Source organism: Daucus carota, chromosome 1, assembly GCF_001625215.2.
Source record: "Daucus carota subsp. sativus chromosome 1, DH1 v3.0, whole genome shotgun sequence".
Taxonomy (NCBI): domain Eukaryota; kingdom Viridiplantae; phylum Streptophyta; class Magnoliopsida; order Apiales; family Apiaceae; genus Daucus; species Daucus carota.
In genome coordinates this window covers 36,800,523-36,820,186 of record NC_030381.2, presented here as the reverse complement: position 1 = coordinate 36,820,186, position 19,664 = coordinate 36,800,523, and the positions used below count along the sequence as shown (strand labels likewise).

Here is a 19,664-nt window from a genome sequence, read left to right as displayed (position 1 = left end):
ATCAAGGTTAAGTAACCTAACATATCAATCACTCAATTCAATCACTACATAGTGTTGTATTGATACTCCACTCTTTATAATTTTAATTTTCCAAGTCAAATTTACTATTTTTAAGTTTTAAAAACCTATGTGTTCACCTTTACATCGTGATCCATATGATAACGATGGCAACTTAATAATAATTCTATTAGTACTATTTTGTCTATTTGTTAAATCTGAGTGGTCCAAATGATTAATTTTTGAGGTTAAGTGCAATTTCTTATTAAAAATCATTCAGTTTCCATGTAATTAATTTCAAATCTTTAACCTATAAATGTATTTGAACAATGTTGATACAATAAAAATATAGAGAAAATTTGTAAATTTATCCATATTTTCAATAATATTTTCAAAAATACGATTGAATTTGTAAATGGGGTTGTAAGTTGTAACACGGGTTCAAAACAGTTGGTTTTCATATTATTGGAGTTTCACGTAAGGTTGCACCATATTTTAAAAAAAAAAAATTACAATTTGGAAACTTTTGAAAAAAGTCATAAAATTTATGTACAATAATACTCTATATAAATATAATAATAATATAAAAATTATCCAAATATATTTTACCTGAAATAAATTTTATTTAAAATTTATACCAACCCACTATAAGTCGAGAAGAAAAAAAATACTCACATACTTACCCAACTCTCCCTGTTGAAAACAACAAGACTGCACCACTAATGATGATGCTCATTGCAAGTGCACTCTTTTAGGCTTAAAAAGCAATGTTTACTCATTTGACAGAGATATATGAAGCCAAAACCTAATCAGAATCTATAAAAACAGCCATCAGATTAACATCAGTTTGCTGTAAAGATCCCAGAATTAGAGGCCTGGACCATGCCAGCACCCATGATTAATGAACCTGCAATATCTTACAAGTATTACATTTCAGAGCAAGTTGAAGTACATTTGAAATGTATTGAGCGCTCCAACGTTCACTATAAATTTACAGCACTCGTGATTTATCAAACGGGCAGATTTTCACCATGTGAATCTCATAAAATTCACCCCATCTTTTCTCTTTTACTATTTAAACTCTCCTCCTATAAATTACAGACTCTCGGAGTTTCAAAACATATCAATTGTCTTCTCTAAGACACACACACACACACACATTGTTATTTACCACCTTTTTTTTCATCATTGTACCTTCTTCACTTCTTGCCTAAGTGAAGGAACAAACACACATCTCTTTCTTTCTGTCTGTTTCTTCATTCTTTATATACTATCTGACATTATACTCAGTAGTGTACTTTATTTTTTTAATCATTTCTTTTGTCAGAGTGCATTTCAGATCTCTATTTCTCTTAAATTTGCAGATAACTTTTCAAGAGAACTGATACCCATTTCCCAAAATGCAGATTCTGATGTGGGTTTTTAAGTTCTTGATCCTTGTTTCATTCTTTCACCTTTCTTTACAAGCACCACCTATATGCTCAGAGACTGACAGAGCTGCTCTTCTTGATTTTAAGGGCAGAATTTTTAAGGACACAACTGGGATTTTGGCTTCATGGGTAGGCTTGGATTGTTGTGATGGTGGCTGGGAAGGTATCACATGCAATCCAAGAACAGGGAGAGTGACACAAGTGGTGCTACAAAGGCCAGCTGATGGGGACAGTGGTGTTTTCATGAAGGGCACTCTGTCTGCTTCTCTTGGCAAATTAAGGTTCCTGGAAGTGATGATAATCAGTGGGATGAAAAGAATTGCAGGAAACATTCCTCAGAGCTTTTCGGGTCTTACGAGTCTCTCACAACTACACTTGGAAGACAATGCACTTGAGGGCAACATTCCTTCAAGTTTAGGTGATTTGCCTTATCTCAGAGCACTTTCATTAAGTGGCAACCGTTTGACTGGTCCTATTCCTCCTACCTTTGGGAAATATAAAAACCTTGTTCAGCTTACATTAGCCAGAAATTACCTTGAAGGTCCTATCCCAACTAGCTTAAAGAGTCTTTTTAGTTTACAGTATCTTGATCTTAGTCGCAATACCTTATCCGGGTTCATTCCAGATTTTGTAGGCCAGTTCAAGAATCTGACATTTCTTGACTTCTCCAGCAATCACTTATCAGGGGCAATTCCTATTTCTTTGGGTGGTCTTGGAAGTCTTTCGGATATGTCCTTAAGCCAGAATCAACTAACCGGAAGTATCCCAAATGAGATTGGCCATCTAAAGTCTCTTACTAGTTTGTCATTGAGCATGAACCAGCTCAGTGGTCAAATTCCAGATACTTTATCACAGTTACAAAACCTATGGCACCTCAACTTATCAGGAAATGCTCTTTCCAATCCTTTGCCTGATGCACTCTCCAAAGGCATCCCTTCTTTGTTGTCCATAGATCTCTCGTACAACCGCCTCAATTTAGTGAGAGTTCCAGAATGGATTAGAAACAGAGAACTCTCTGATGTCAATTTAGCTGGATGCAACCTTATTGGAGCACTCCCAGTTTTCGCAAAACCAAATTCCTTGAGTTCCATTGATCTCTCCAATAACCATTTCACCGAGGGGTTATCCAATTTCTTCTCAAAGATGACAAGTTTGCAGAAGGCCAAGCTATCAAACAACCAACTGAAGTCTGACATTTCTGCAATCACATTGCCAGCAGGACTTGCCTCACTTGATCTCCACTCGAATCAGCTATTTGGCTCTCTATCAAGCCTCTTGAACAGGACAAGCAACTTCATGCAAGCTATTGACTTGTCAAACAATTACATTTCAGGTAGCATCCCTGAATTCAGCGAAGGCTCAAGTTTGACACTGCTCAACATCGGAAGCAACAAGATTACTGGCCAGATTCCTGACTCTATCTCAAACCTAGTTACACTCGAAAGGCTAGACATTTCAAGAAATCAAGTAACTGGCACAATTCCCACAAGCTTAGGTTTGTTGCTCAAGTTGCAATGGCTAGACCTGTCCATCAATAAACTTGGGGGGAAAATTCCAGTCAGCCTACTCGACATCGAGAAGCTAAGGCATGCAAACTTCAGGGCAAACAAATTATGCGGTATGATTCCACAAGGAAGGCCTTTTAATGCATTCCCTGCAACTGCCTATGGACACAATCTGTGCTTATGCGGCAAGCCATTACCACCATGCAAGAAGATGGACAAGGAGAGATGAGCCAATGAAATGCTGGCTCGATTCAGATGAAGTAAAACCAGTGCTCATTCATCACCTCGTGTGAGCATTTTAAGAATTTGAAGAAGTCTACTAGACATGCTTAATTTCTCTTTTTTTCATTACTTATCAATGAAAATGAATAAATGAGTGGAATGTATATGATTTTGCTTTTAATAGAATATTTGTTCAGCTTCTTACAGCTCACATAATAGTAAAGTCTTTTTCTTTGATAACTAAACAAACACGCACATCTTATTCTTTGATAAGATTTGACCCCTCGCGCGGGATCTCTCGTAAAAAAAGCAAGAGAGATACGATCATAGGTCATCGATAAGACAATTTTTTTTCCTTTAACATCATTATTCGAGCATGTATAAACATTCATTTTGAAATGATAAATCATGAGCATAACAAACACAAACACTTGTCGGAATGGTCTGAAACACAGACATTCAATTCAAAATGGTATATGCATGACAAGACTGAAATACAGTTACACAAACATTTATTTAGAAATGGTCTAGACATCATATGGTAGCAAGTACATTTCACATGCTGTCTGATCTAAACAACATGGACTGATATTTCAAATATAAAAGAGTCGAAGCTGATTGAGACTCTATATAGATTGATAATGTCTTGATAACTCTGTACAGGCAGAAGGCCGACTACAGCACATGTCATGAGTTTGAATATATGTATATTTGGTTTGAATAGATTAATTCTTCCGCAATGTGTTGGGGTCATAATTCTAACAAAGAATTGATCCTCGGGTTCGATTTTCGTTAATTTCAAATATTTTCATAATTTATTAAAAATTCAAATACAAGTTTATATGTCTCACTGGTCACTTATCCTCTAGGCTTGTAAAAAATCCACATCATCTATTATATTATTGAAATGATATATTTAATTTATAACAACGTAAAATATTAATAACATACTATATTTAAAATATAAATACAAGATTCAACAAATTTTAAATAATATCCTGCAAGTCCAATTTAGCCAACCAAATTTAGATAACTCTGTTGGACATGTTTTAAGAAATCTGTAAGGAGATTCACATCGTTTGTTACTATGTTTAAATAATATATTTTATAAATAATAAATAATATATATTTTAGAACCCTTGATAAAATTCATTAATATATATTATAAATAATATATATAGAGATTGGGTAAAATATAAATCTAACTCCAATGATCCGTTACCCTTATCTACACATTTCTTGATATTGGCTATGTTTGTTAAACATAAGCATGTATGAAATCTTTTTATGTCATTTATTATCATATTCAGGTGATATATTATATTTATAATAATCTAAAATATTAACAACATATTATAGTTAAAATATAGTCATTCAATTTAGTTAATATCATCGAATTATGATGTCTTACAAGTTCAATAAAATTGACAACATGTCATATATGTCCAATTTAACCAACCTTGTTGAAGATGTTCGGACAATCTATAATGTTTATAACATATTTTTAAAATATAGCCAATACAATCGAAGCACACTATATTACAGATCCAACAAATTTTATTCATATCGTACACGAGCATCTCCTCGCTATAATCGTCGACTAAATTGGACATGTAAATATTATGTAATATTTGCTGAACTTGTAAGACAGTAGTATTTCGATGGTATTAGATATATTGGTTGTCTATAATTTTAAAAATAGTATATTATTAATATTTCAGATTGTTGAATAAAATATATTTGTTCAATAGGGTAATAAATGATGTGTAATTTTTTTTTCTTACATGAATGTAAAGGTTCGACAACGCCACCCACAGGAGGTTGGTTATAATTATAAATAACGGGTGAGTATGGTTATAGTGCGATATTTTTAGGAGATTCTCTATATTAGTCACTTTTTAGTTAAAGGTATTTTCATTGTTGGAGTTGTTTTTAGCTAACCAATTTTAAAAAATCTCGTTGGCGATGCTGTGAGAAATCTGTAAGAAAATTTCACATTATTTATTACCTGGAAGTATATTCTATTTGTAACAACCTAAAATATTAATAACATATTATTTTTTAAATATAATCAATCAATATAACCATTGTTATTGAAGCATACTATTTTACAGATCACCCTGTTCGATTAAAAAAAATTAAGATTACCAAAAAACTCCTGACTTACATGTATATATCTGTGTGATAATATAAGAAATAAAAATTACAATATATGGAAACTAGAATTAAATACATGCTGAAACAAAATATATGATTATATAATTTCTAATTTCTGGAGTGAAACGTTCAAATGATATTCATCTCCAAATGATATCATATCATATTTGTCAATTTCATCCCCAAATCAAATCCTCCGACCTTTTTAATTATTTTCTTGATATTCTTAATTTTTTAATAATAATAAATACGATATGTGTTCAAAGCACCTAAAGTTACGTGTAAAAAAAAATCAAACAACATATATTAGGAACGGTCTCTCTAATGTGTGCCCAAGGGCACACAATAAGTATCAACTCTCATGAAAATAGTTTCTTTTGATTGGTGGAATTGGGGTAAATGCGGGGACATCATCATTTATTATCCATCCACCAATAAAAACTAGTATTATTATGAAAGTTAGTGACTATTGTGTGCACATGAACACACCATAGAAAATTCGTATTAGGAAATGTTAAAAATAATCTGATTAATCGTGCACAAAAATTCCGTCCGATCAGAATCTTCCGCATACCAAAGTAAAATAAATGACATCAAAGACAAAGTTAAGTACGCTGATTATAAAAGACAAGTGCAAATAAAACGCACGCACTACACTACAAACAACTGTAGTCTACGTATAGTTACCACCAGCTGAAGGGGATATTACTATTTCTAGGGCTTTTTTCTGCGTATTCAAGAAAGTCTAAACACAAACACACTCTCAAATTCGCTGCTTATAGATTTCAGGTATGCAATCAAACTCACTCTTCTTTGTCTCTTTATCCAATTTACATGTATATATCTACACATATTCCTTAATGTTTACATGGGCATTAATATACCTATCAAAACATCATCTTTTTCATTTTTCTTCTTTGATTTCAGTTTTATTAGTCTTGTTATGCTATGAAGATGTGAGCTTTCTTAAAAAGTTTTGAACTTTAGACCAATTTGTCTTGTTTTATATAATGTTGTGCAGATTATGGGGGTGTTTGGAAGTTAGCTTTTTGAGATGAAATTAGCTTTTTGGATCAAATTAGATGTTTGACCAAATGAAAAAGCTAATGTTGGTGTTTGGTAGTTAGCTTTTTGAAATAGCTTTTTGGATCCAAAAAGCTAATTTTGAAAAAGCTACTAGGAAGAGCTTTTTCAATTAGATGATTGGCAATGTGTCTGGGTAAAGTACAAACAGCTAATTCAATCAGCTATTTACCAAACACTTTCTTCCAAAACAGCTAATTTCAATCAGCTAGTCAAAACAGCTAATTCAATCAGCTAGTCAAAACAGCTAATTCAATCCGCTACCGCTAACAGCTAACAGCTAACTTCCAAACAGGGCCATATATGTTATGAATTTGTGGTTATATGGTAGTGTGTTGAAGTTCTTGAATCCCCAATTGTGTAAATTGTCCTTTTGTGGTGAAAAGTTTTGATAATTAAGAGGGTTACTCTATGTTTTTGGTTTCTGGGTAGTTAGGATATTGTTCTTGTTATTGTTTTGATGCTTTTTCTTGCTATGCAGCAATTTATAGAGGCTTATTAATTGTCTGCAGGAGGTTTCATGGTATTTTTAAATAGGGTGTCTCGGATAAAAAGATAGTCTTTTGTTACGGTTGCAATGGAAACTATAGATATTGTGTCATCAGATAGTAGTGATAGTGATTGGGATCTGGATGAGGTTAAGGCACTGATTGATTCTGTTCCGTCAGAGTCTACTGCTCATCCAATTTCAACAGGTAATTGAAGTTTTATTTGGGATACATGATCTGCATAGTGAAAGCTGATTGTGTTTCTAATACATGTATCTTCATTGAATGTACAGTTCAAGGTCAATCGTCCCAAGTATCTACTTCAAATGGAATCTCGGCAAAACCAAGACCAGGATTGGCTGCCAATCAAAGGGCCCTTACATCCAGGGGAAATACCTCTGGTAGCATTTTGACCGGTAAGTGGCCTTAGCCCAAAATATGATCTTGAAATGTTTGGTTTGACCATTTTATAACACTTCATTTAGTGCGCAGTTGATAATAGACCTTCACGTAAACTGCCTTCACCAGCAAGTGTGAATGCTTACAACGGAAGCTCATTACACCGTAGCCAGCAAATACAGGGTCATATTCATAAGTCTCCAGGCTCAACTAGCAGTTTGGGAGTTTCAAACCTGAGAATAACCCAAGATAATAATCCTACGAGTTCAGCTCATAAAGGTACGTGGTTCTAGCAATTGAAAATTCGGACAACGGCAACTTATCTGTATATTTATCCAAAATTTGATGCATCCTTTTGTTATAGATAACAATCAATATACACCTTTACAAGGCTCTAAAAGGGCACTTCCACCATCTATACATCGTCAAGTACCTTTAGTGGACAATGTGGGTAGCAGTCAGATGCGTGAATCTTATAGAAAAACTCTTTTTTCTCAACAAAATTCAGCATATGGCATGAGCCATATGAAAAATCAAACTGGCAGGGGAAGTGATGATGAAATAGTAATGTTCGATAGCAGCGGGTGTAGGATTCAACCTCCATCACATGCAAAGTCTACTTTAACATCACAGCATACCAGTTCGACAGATACAGTTTTTCGCTCTGCAGTTGGCCAAGACAGAGTAGCTGAACCTGATGAGAGGCTAATTTTCCAAGCAGCATTGCAGGTAGTATTCTGTGGTTATAATTATTCCTTATAAAAAAATTTGCCATCACTGCATATGACTTGGTTCTGGGTTGCTTCCTCACTGGCTATTTGTTTAACTACTGAAATTTTATTTCAGTATCCAGAGAAGTCATCAAGTAGCTATTAAAAATTCATTCAATAAAATCTCATTAAATGACGGAACTTTGTTTTTTTCCCAGCATTTGCTGCAGTTGGATCTGTTATATAACAGAATTTTTATTTGCCTTGCAATTTTCTTATGGCCTGGACGCGCGCCCGGGGGGGGGGGGGGGGGGGGGGGTTTATGTTAGTTTATGGAATGTAACATGTGATTAACATTTGAACATATGGGATGCAGAATCCTTCAAATTCATATTGATGTAAGTAATCCACCAACACCTTGATTTACGTATGGGATTACTTACACCTTGATTTACAATGAATAGTGTGCCTATCTCCTGATTAATTCTGGTCGATTCAGAGGTCAAGATGAATACTGACACTTGCCAATAAATTTTGCCTTGAATCTGAAGTGTGTTGGCGGATTACTTACATCTTGATTTACTAAATCACAATGAATCTTGCTATGTGGCCAGCATTAATGTAGTATGACAAAATAAAAACTTGACATCCATAGTAAGCTCAGAAGAATTGCAAGATTTTGTGCTGTTTTTACGGTAGTTTGAAGTCCTAAACCTTGTTTCTTTAAAAGTGTAATTGCAAATTTTTTATTTAGAAGGTTGCAGAAGGTTCACTTATGTTTTGTTTTCATTGTTTTGCAGGATCTAAGTCAACCTAAAGTTGAAGAAGATCTACCTAATGGCCTCATGACAGTCCCTCTTCTTAGACACCAGGTTTCTTATTTTTTCCTCTATACACTTAATAAACGGCTCTAGGCCCATTGACATCCATCACGATACATGGTCTTGCTAACATCCATTTGTATTTTATTCTACAGAAAATTGCACTAGCCTGGATGTTTCAAAAGGAAACTAAAAGCACTTATTGTTCTGGTGGAATTCTTGCTGATGATCAGGTTTTCTTAAATAAAATTAAATATACATGACTTTCATTTAGCACTATAGTGATTCAATTGGCGGGACGTTTCTCTAATATATATAGCTATCGTGCTGTTTCTTGTAGGGCCTTGGTAAAACCATTTCAATGATTGCCATTATACTGAAGCAGAGATCTTTACAGTCGAAATCCACACCAGAAGATCAAAACCAGCTGACAACTGAAGCCCTAAATTTAGATGATGATGATGATGATGATAAAATTACTATTCTTGATGATGACAAAAAAGATGGGGAATCTAATGACCTTAAATTGCTACCAGAAGCAAGTACTTCTAGACGGGAATTTAAGAGTTCAAGGCCTCAAGCAGGGACATTGGTTGTGTGTCCAGCAAGTGTGCTTCGTCAATGGGCCAGGGAGCTGGCTGAGAAAGTTGCAAAAGAAGCTCCACTTAAAGTTCTAATTTATCATGGAGGCACTAGAACAAAGGATCCTAGTCAACTAGCAGCATATGATGTAGTTCTCACAACATATGCTCTTGTGGCGAATGAGGTCCCAAAACAACCTGTGGTTGATGAGGATGAAGATGATATGAGAAATGCGGAAAGGCATAGATTTTCCGCTGAGTTCTCTACTAACAAGAAACAAAAGAAAATGAATGGTGCTGGTAAGAGACGAAAGAAAGGTAATAAAGGGATTGACTTTTCTGATATTGACTTGGATTCTGGTGCTCTTGCAAGAGTGCGTTGGTTTAGGGTCATATTGGATGAAGCACAGACAATAAAGAACCACAGAACGCAGGTGGCCAGGGCCTGCTGTAGTCTAAAAGCAAAAGTAAGATGGTGTTTATCTGGAACACCCATACAAAATTCAATAGATGAATTGTTCAGCTACTTCAGATTTTTGCGATATGATCCATATAGTGCCTACAAACCTTTTATTAGTATGCTAAAGAACCCCATTTCCAGAAATTCTGTCCAAGGATATAAAAAGCTTTATGCTGTGCTCAGGACCGTAATGCTTCGTCGAACTAAAGGTTACTCTATATATTCTTTCTTGTAGTCCCATTTTTTAGCTTTCAGATTGATAATCTTATAATAGAGTGCAATGACCTATTTTGTCACCATAATGCATTTTTGCCTGCACATCACCATCAGTTTACATGGTTATTTGAGCAAGTGTGAATTTGTTGTTAGGATACTTCTTGTATTAGCCTCTATACTCTAGTGATTCTGGTGGATTGAGTACAATGATAAATCTGCCATGGCCATCAGCTTTACATGGATCATGTTAGTTACTACATATTCACTACCTTAGATGTAAATACATAAAAAACTGCATAATATATATCTATATAGAGAGACAGTAAAGCCTACAAGTTCCACAAATGGCACTGTTCATATTAGTGACCACCTGCCATCAGTTTGGGTTGTCATAACTTGATATATGAAGTAATATCATATATATATAAAGATATATAACCATTTAAAATAGATGCTATGTTCTGATTAAAAATATAATTATAACTATGTACTTCCTCTGTCCCGACAGGTTCTTTACATTACTTTTGGGCACACATTTTGAGGCTCTCTCTTATAAAGTATAGTTCCATAATATTTTTTAAATTTTTTTTTTTCCTGAATACAAGTTTGATGTTTAAACTTTTATTCAAAAAAAGAAAATAAAATTTAAAAAAAGTTATGAAACTATACTTTATAGGAGCCTCAAAATGCGAGCAAATAGTGAACGTAAACTATCTGTTGGGACGGAGGGAGAAACATATTGCTCAACAATTTTTGAAGAAATTTGGTTTGGTGGTTGAAGTGATAAACAGCTAACTTGGTATTTCTTGTTATACAACATTGAAGCACATTTGAAATGCATTGTGTAGCTGGTTTAGTTTCACCTGAGATACGATACTTCTACAAAATTCAGAGATGAAGAAAATGCAGGATATAGTTTTTTTTTTTTTTTTTTAATTTGGGAGAGGGGGGGGGGGGGGGGGGGGGGGGTATCAAGGTAATCGAGTTATTGAAACAGGAACAACACGTGTCGTATTGTTATTGACTTTGCTCATCTAGCCATCTATATCCCTGGAGATATGATTGCAACAAGTGAATCAGTTATAACTTGTTCAGGGTGATAACTCTAGCTCAGCCACTGCATTTCTATAAACTACTCTCACTGCTATATATGCATGCCTGATATGCATCATCTCTATGTTATGTCACATTGTAGCAATATCTGTTTGATGATATTGTCTTATTGATTTTCCTCTTTTTTTCTGGTTCAGACACATTCATTGATGGAGAGCCTATTATTACATTACCATCAAAAACAATAAATCTAATTAAGGTGGACTTCTCTGCCGAGGAACGGGCTTACTATCAAAAACTTGAAGCTGATTCACGCTCACAGTTCAAAGTATTGTTGATTAACAATTATACTTCCATTCAGTGTTTTTTTGTCTGTTTTTAGTTTTTGAATATTATAAACTGAAACAGATATACGATATATGAATGCGGCACAATACAATATGCAATCATAAATAGCTAATAAGTAGTTTATCAATGAAAACTTAAGGTATGAACATCTCCCTGTAGGCTGTACCCATGCAATATGCATGCACACATGTATATCTGTGCGTGTGTGTTAATTAAGGTAGTTTAAATTCAAGAATTTATTAAAACGGAGTTGAATGATAGGAATTCAACATTTGCATAATATATGAACCTCTCATCTGTACAAAGACTTTTGTTTGGAATTTTGCATGGAGAATGGCAAGTTTTAAATGTTACCAAGAGTCGTCAGTTAAAGGTTTCATATTAAAAAGGACCCTGAAATTAGTTAAAATTTGCAGAATCAATACTCAATTCACTTTGAGACTCTGTCTCTAAATCTCGATATGTAAATTGTTGATTACAATAAGATTTTTATACCTCGGCTAAAGATTAAAGAAGCTACCTATAGAAGCTGAAGTTGAAACTAATTTTGCTTCGTAATGGTCAGTTGAAGTTAGTCTTTAGATTAACTTGACATAATTGTATAAATTGTATTTAATTTTAACTTGTGAGGGTTGAGATACAGTAATTTGGCGGATTTGATCTGTGGTGCTAAGTTGTTTTTCTGTATTTATAACACCTTGTTGATTAAATATGCTCTAGCACTTTGAATCTACATAGTTTGTAAGGTATCAAATGGAAGCTGGGGAAAATCCATGCTATAGGCCTTTGTACTTTTGATTGTCTTTTCGCCTCCTTGACAAGGGTTGCACGTCATCTGCAGATCCAGGATCCCCTTTTCTTAGGGAATTTCATATTTGAACTTCACTCTTTAATGCACTTCTAAGCTTTGTTCATTGGCTATTTTCTATTTTTTGACTTACAATGCCATGTTAAAATATTTGTTTTATCTTATATATATGTCTTGATAATTGATATTGCAGGCCTATGCTGCTGCTGGCACTTTGGGTCAAAATTATGCAAATATACTGCTCTTGCTCTTGCGCCTTCGGCAAGCTTGTGACCACCCGCTGCTAGTAAAAGGCTTCACTTCGGATTCTGTTGGAAGATATTCCTCGCAGATGGCAACAACTCTTCCTAGGGATATGCTAATAAACTTGTTGAAGCAACTACAGACGACCTCAGCCATTTGTGGTTGGTGCAAAGTGAGATTTCTTAAACATTATCCATCCTTCTATCTGTATTGTGTTCATTTCTCGTATTAGGCAGTATCCTTTTCAGTCCTTTTTCTTGACCTGGGCTAGTTTTCTTGGTGTATATAGTAGGACTGCTGTGAAGTTTGTGGTTTCATGTGTTCACTGGTAGATTAAAAGGAAGCTGTTAGCATTTGTGTACCTTATTTGTATGATGAGTCTGTTCTTGGATGTTTGAAAAAGATGCATATTTATATTTAGCTCAAACTGTTTCATAATGACATCCACTTTGGCGGCTTTTTATATTTTCTATCGGATATATCTATTATACCACCTCTACCCAGCTTTAGTTAGTCTTATTTCCATATCAGCCTACGACGTGAATAGGTTTGGATCAAGCTATTCGTGAGCTGTTTTGAACTCATAAGGTACCTAAATTTAACTTGAAAATGATCGCCTAATCTCTAAGCGCATGCGAGTTGAGAGCAAATTCATATAACTCATAAGCTATATGAATACATTACCTAGGCGAGTTTGAGCTTCTAATCTCTAAGTGCATCCGGCTTGAGAGCCTAAATGAGTTATTGTTATTTTTGCACTCATACACATGAATTCTCAATCGATTTAACCTCTGTTTTTGTCGACATTCTTTGTGCCAAAATATATTCCATAAAGAAACCCTATTTTCGAATCTTGAGGTTTTTGCCTGATCCAGATTAGGAAAGTTCTTTTTCTCAGAACGGCATCTACTTGGCCTGTTGCTTAACATATCCAGCTCATGTAAAGCAGTTCTTCTGCATGTTCTTTCGAGAAGTGACACCTATACCTTCCTGTGGTTTCCTTTATATACAGATTTTCCTTGTGTAGCTACATATTGATTTTAGCAGTTCAGCTACTGTGGCAGACTGGCAGTTATTCTTCTTTACAGCCCATCACACTGATGATCATAGAGCATTATTAATTCTAAACCCTCTAGTAGCCATTAAGATCATTTCAATTCCGTGCTCTAATTTTAATGGTAGTATTCTATTTACCCAACTTCATTGTAGCTTAATACTCTCTCTGTCCCTCTCATTTCTTAACATTTTTTTCCACTGCTCGACACACACTTTAATGCGCCTATTAAACATAGTTCGGTAACTTTTTTTAAAAATGTTCTTTTTCTGAAGAAAAATTTAAACATTAAATTTTTAGTCAGAAAAATAAAATTTTAAAAACAAGTTATAGAACTATACTTTATAGGAGCATTAAAGTGCGTGCCACGCCCCCGTCCCCCTATGTTAAGAATTGGAAGGGACGGAGGGAGTAATTATTTAATATTGAGATCTGGAGTGCAATGCGGGGTCTTTTTTTTTTTTTTTAAGGAAAAGTTGCTGCAAGTAAATTTATGTGTTTTGCAGCTAGATGGGGGATAGATACTTGCTCTTGACTCTCATCTTCTTTATCAGAACCAAGTACCGTGTTTTGGAAATTTGCTCATACATTTTGCCACATTCCCTCCACATATTATTGGCTAAACATATGGTCCATAAGTCCATGTTTCCACCACCAGACTCTTATATTGTTTCAATGATATTGCCTGTCACCAGGTTATTATCCTGCTAGCCTACTAATTTCGGTTGTTAATATTGTTGTCTTTAAATAATACAGTGTGTGATGTGTGGTGTGCTTCACTACAAAGAAAGGCAAGACAGAAGTCAATACTTTGGTTAACAAATTTCTTTATTTTTTTTGTTTGAATATATATGTTTTCTTTCTGATGCTCAAATAAGGGAAAGATTTTATAAATTATTTATTATAAAAAGTTTTTTTGTAAGTTTTTTTTCCCTGTTGCCAATGCTATAGTGTGTAATAGTATCTACCTACCCTATACTAGTATGCTTTTGTGTGACATATACATGATATGTTTACAGGATCCACCCGAAGATGCAATTGTCACCATGTGCGGACATGTTTTCTGCTATCAGTGTGTATCAGAATTCTTAAGGGGAGATGAAAATACATGTCCTTCACCTGAATGCAAAGAACAACTTGGTCCTGATCTTGTGTTTTCGAAAGCTACCTTGAGAAGTTGTCTATCTGATGATCAAGATGATAATCCCTCTAGTTCATCCCAATCTGAAAAATCTTCCGTAGTTTTGCAGAGGGACTATATTTCTTCAAAAATTAAAGCTGCTTTGGCAATTCTTATGACTCATTGCAAATCAAACAGTCAAATGTTGCAGTTGCATGGCGTGGTTTCTTCAGATCGAGAGGAAGAACTATTAGAGTCAGGTGGTTCATGTTCGGATGCACAAATTGGAGCTCCAAGAAAGGCTATTGTTTTCTCTCAGTGGATTGGCATGTTGGATTTATTTGAAATGGCACTGAAACAGTCTGGTCTAGAGTATAGGACACTTGATGGTACAATGACATTATCTGCAAGAGACAAGGCTGTCAGGGAATTTAACACTGACCCCGAGGTAGCTCTCTTCTGTCAAGTGTCAACGATGTGATCGTCGTGTTGCTGTCATACATAATTTTATCTATATGTACATTGTAAAAGATATTGTTATGATAAAATTGTCATAATCTGGATTAGTGGTACCCTACATCTCAAGTATAAGCATTTTTCAGGTAACAGTTATGCTCATGTCGCTAAAAGCTGGTAACCTTGGTCTGAATATGGTTGCTGCATCGCATGTGATCCTTTTGGATCTTTGGTGGAATCCAACTACTGAAGATCAGGCTATTGACAGAGCTCATCGAATCGGACAGACTCGTCCTGTCACTGTATCAAGGCTCACTATCAGAGATACTGTTGAAGATAGGATATTGGCTCTTCAGGTATGCTTTCGAATTTTTGTAAATTGAAGTTTTAAACTGCTAAATCTGTCTAGCTTTTGGTGGTTAAGTGGTTCAGTCGATTATTAACACTTTGGAGGAATTAATTCTTTCTTCTGTTGCATCAGAACTTTCCTCTCTAAAACGTACAAGTATTTCATTGCTTCTAGTAAAATACAAATAAGAATTCTGTATGAAATAAGATTTTCGAATAAAATTCTAGCTGAGCATTTCCAGTATCTTTAGGCTGTTAGAATTTGAATTTCATGATGAGCCGAAACCTTTTTGATGGCTTGCAATGGGTTTTACATCGCCTGAGTTGGACTTGAGGACCTACAGAGTGCAGCTTGCATTAGGAGATCCGATATCCAAATTTTATTATTAATTTAATTTAGCTCTTTTTGAAAGCTCCAATCCTCAGAAGTTTATAATAATTTTTCACCTAATATTTAATACTCCCTCCGTTTTTGAATATCTGGCTTTTGACTTTTTAGCACACATTTTAAGGTACTTTGACCACATAGTTAGAAATGTTATTTTCAAATGTTTTCTTTTTGTTAAATAAAAGTAATGATGTACTAAAATAATTTTTTTAACTATATAGTCAAAGCACTTTAAAATGCATGCCAAAAAATCAAAAGGCAGATATTTAAGAACGGAGGGAGTATTAAAATCTATAACTATTTGGAAAAAGAGAAAAAGAAACCAACTTTTATTTTGTGCAAATTAACAATTATGTCAAGGATTGAACGCGCCCAAGGCTCTGGCAAACCACCTGGATGCCTAGGTGGTAAGGCAAGGCCCTCTTCTATGCGTCCATTAAGCGAATGAGGTGCTTTGTGCTCAACTATTTATAAGTTAATTATATTATCCTGACAATATAATCATTATTAATATTATTGAGATTAGTTTTATAGATTAAATAGAATAAGTTAAATTAACGTCTTCTTTTGAAAGTGTAATATTGATGTCATGTTATCAATGAGAAAAATATTAGATATATATAGCTGAAAGCTAATTTGCCTATTGTATTGTGCTCGTAGTGCATGCCTCCTAACTAGCGCACCTATTAAAATTAACGGGCTTACTCATACCCATATGTACTCACCGTCCCCTAGGCTTCTTGACAACTATGTTATCCATTCATGTTTTTGAACATGGCCGAACAAATTTTCCAGTTTTAGGAATTTGTGGGAAAATTAGTCATCATCAAGCTACATGTTCTATATCTGTCTATTTAAAATTTTTAGCCATTAGAGGTGGAAATTGAGTCTGGAGTCGGGTTCTTGTCAATTAACTCGCATCACATATTTAGGTTTAATAAACCCCACCCGAAAATTAAATGGCTTAGAATACTAAGCCTGAAGTCCTCGAACACAACTCAGACTCATGTCCATCCTGGCGCAGCCCGAAATTATTATAGTTATAGAAATATAGTAGAGGTCGTTTGTGTAGTAGTAGTTGTTTGTGTAATAGTAGTTATTGCTTGTGTAAACTTTACAAGATATAGAATAAGTGAGTAATATTGTTTCAGTATGAGGAATATTATTTCTTGTGTGATGGCATTTATTTGGTTTCAAGAATAGTAAAACTTTTACACCATATTGTTGTAGAAGTTGCACTGAATGTTAAATGATATGGTCTTGAGCTTAACTCGAGTTCAATCAAGCTATGATTTAGAAGTGTTCGTAAAAACTAAGAGATGTGCTTTTAGAACATGTGAGACGTATGGTCTAGTTATAGTGTTTGTAAAAACTAAGAGATGTGCTTTTAGAAGTTTTCTTTTTGAAGGAAATTTGTCGTCTCCTGTGCCATTTTTTGTTGTTTTGTCCTTGATGGTAACTGGATTGCAGAAGTGGTGCGTTCTTAAGTCTTGCCTACATGATGTATGCGAGTTTGTACCTTACTACTTAACCAGCTTACTGCTTATTAATATCAGTATGATTGTAAGGTCACAAACTACATTTGAAGATAAAGCCACCCACTTTATTGTGATCAATGTCGATAAATTAGCAAATTACAAGAGATGTTCAGTATCATCCATAAAAAGATATACATATTTTCCCTGTGGAGTTCATTTTAATGTAGAAAAATATATTGTTTATGCATATACAATTTTATTTTTATTTTTTGCAGGATGAGAAAAGGAAAATGGTTGCATCTGCATTCGGTGAGGATCAAAGTGGGGGCACAGGAAGTCGATTAACTGTGGAAGACCTGAAATATCTATTTATGGGTAACAATAACATGGTTTGACAGGTGAATCTAGCATGCACAAGTTTTGCCATAAAAAAGAAAATGTAGTATGTAATGAATTTCTAAATACTTGTAGGAAACAAAACATTAGCATTTAAGTGTAGAATTAACCATCGGACCTAGTAGGTTTGCGCTCTGCATAATCTGGTGCTGCACCAGTTTTTGGGTCAGCAAATGGAGCAATTTTGTTGTGATAATATATGTGGATACTAGATACTATGTATGTAGGGGATGTAAATATAAGAACCAAAAATTTGTACTTGATCAAACGCAAAATCCGAGAAACAGCGGGAGCAAGCCATTTGGTCGGGACTAATGCCCAGATCATTAGTTTTGTAATTATGGTAAATTGGATAAAACGTATTGTTCATTGTTGCGATTAAAGACAGAAAATTGTTAATGTTAGTAGTTTGGGCAATGTTGTTGGAATCAACAAGAGCAGGGCGTTGTCAGGTCATATTGAAGAATGAAAGAGTTATCGAGAAATGAATTGATTAAACGTTTACAGCAGCACGAATTAGATCTTGGACAGTAGGCTCAAAATCTAGTACCAGTACATTGTACACGTATTTATAACTGGAAAAAGAGAATCCATTTCGTAGGCTATTAAAGAATAATGTCCATTTTTAAAATTGTTGTCAGCAGGCTACATATTTTCTTGAATTTTGCCGAGTTGATCAAGCTATGGAAATTCAAAAAATATGAAATGTGTTTAGGTTTATATGTATTATGTCTTACAAGTATCTGTTTTAATATTTTTTGGGATGAGCGAGAGTTGAATTGAATCCGAGTGTCTCGGGATGGGATGGGATAACAGAGGATAAACGTAACACTTGGATCCAATCCCACTCAAAATTTAAAGAGGTAATAATTTTGTTGGTGTGGTGTACAGAACAGGTGATGAAGCCCTGTAGACCTACACTCCAGCTGTTCCAACAAACAAAGAATAAAAAAAGATGGTACTACAACTACAAGTCTTGCTGAAGTTTGACTTGTAATCACTTTCTTGTTCAAATCAAATTATTAGAAAGATGGCATAGTACATGCACATTGGCCCTGTGTGGTGACATAAATCTGTGGAATCACTAAATGAGTAATTTGGATATTTGGCACAAGCATGTTAGGAGGTGGGAAATGGATAGACCAAGATGATGTTTTATCTTGCTCTATTGTGAAGAAAAAGTAATGTATGCATGATCAAGGCTTTCAAAAGAAGCTAAAGCAAATGCATGCCTTTGTAAAGTCTTTGCTTCATTGCATTCATTCCCTTCCAACTTAGTGTTTACTACTTCACCTATTTTAACATATTACAACCTAGTGATGGTTTCACATGTCCACCATATGTGGTGGCTCCCTCCTCCCCCCTTGTTATCATTATCTTTCAGCCCAGTACTCTTTCGTCATTTCGGATTGTTATCGAGTCGAGTCTTGTGCACCTGATATGACTTGACGAAGGTCGAATTTCGAAAGCGGAAGGATCAACACATTTGCCCTAGTCACATCATCTCACAAGTATATATTTTTACCACTTACATTTACTATGTGGATGGAGGGTTGATATTTGAAAAAAAGTAAAAGAAGAAGGAACAAGACACTATGTGAGAGTCACATCACCTCACAAGTAAAGATTCTAGCAACTTGAATTTACATAAGGCTACATTCACCATGTGAATTGTAAGGGAGGTCTTGATTTTAAGTATAAAGTGTTCTCTTGGATTCTCCACATAAAAGGTCTGCTCCAATACCCAAGTAAAAAACCTTTTAATTTCATACTTTTGACTACATCAAGCTGGCCTATAAGAATGTTTTGACACTCACTAATCACCATTCTGTTTCCCTCTAACCTCTTTCTCATGCAGATTAATCACACTAAGTATGAAACATAGATATTCAACAAAAATGAT

The 19,664-nt window shown here is 34.7% G+C and overlaps 2 protein-coding genes across 3 annotated transcripts; both read left to right on the top strand.

Moving 5' to 3' along the window:
- The first annotated feature begins 1,123 nt into the window (after positions 1-1,123).
- Positions 1,124-3,355, top strand: LOC108213298 (DNA damage-repair/toleration protein DRT100). The gene has a single exon (XM_017385082.2). It carries the CDS (start codon positions 1,398-1,400, stop codon positions 3,159-3,161), a length of 1,764 nt encoding a protein of 587 aa, XP_017240571.1. The 5' UTR covers positions 1,124-1,397; the 3' UTR covers positions 3,162-3,355.
- Positions 3,356-5,961: 2,606 nt separating this feature from the next.
- Positions 5,962-18,165, top strand: LOC108204669 (helicase-like transcription factor CHR28). Of its 2 annotated transcripts, none has more exons than XM_017374220.2 (13): positions 5,962-6,100; positions 6,907-7,089; positions 7,176-7,298; positions 7,375-7,560; positions 7,646-8,010; positions 8,792-8,863; positions 8,968-9,045; positions 9,153-10,062; positions 11,320-11,450; positions 12,472-12,693; positions 14,595-15,143; positions 15,298-15,507; positions 17,641-18,165. In XM_017374220.2, the coding sequence occupies exons 2-13, from the start codon at positions 6,972-6,974 to the stop codon at positions 17,758-17,760; spliced, it is 3,084 nt and encodes a 1,027-aa protein (XP_017229709.1). In that variant the 5' UTR covers positions 5,962-6,100; positions 6,907-6,971; the 3' UTR covers positions 17,761-18,165. The 2 variants fall into 2 exon arrangements, with proteins under 2 accessions (XP_017229709.1, XP_063938253.1); XM_064082183.1 differs by having other exon boundaries at positions 7,790-8,010; positions 17,641-17,902.
- Positions 18,166-19,664: the final 1,499 nt, after the last annotated feature.

Excerpts from the sequence above, each read along its gene's own strand:
- LOC108204669 (XM_017374220.2), top strand. The coding sequence starts at position 6,972 with ATGGAAACTATAGATATTGTGTCATCAGATAGTAGTGATAGTGATTGG. Across the intron at positions 7,561-7,645 it reads TACGAGTTCAGCTCATAAAG|ATAACAATCAATATACACCT; the intron begins GTACGTGGTTCT and ends CTTTTGTTATAG. Across the intron at positions 8,011-8,791 it reads TTTTCCAAGCAGCATTGCAG|GATCTAAGTCAACCTAAAGT; the intron begins GTAGTATTCTGT and ends ATTGTTTTGCAG.
- LOC108213298 (XM_017385082.2), top strand. The coding sequence starts at position 1,398 with ATGCAGATTCTGATGTGGGTTTTTAAGTTCTTGATCCTTGTTTCATTC.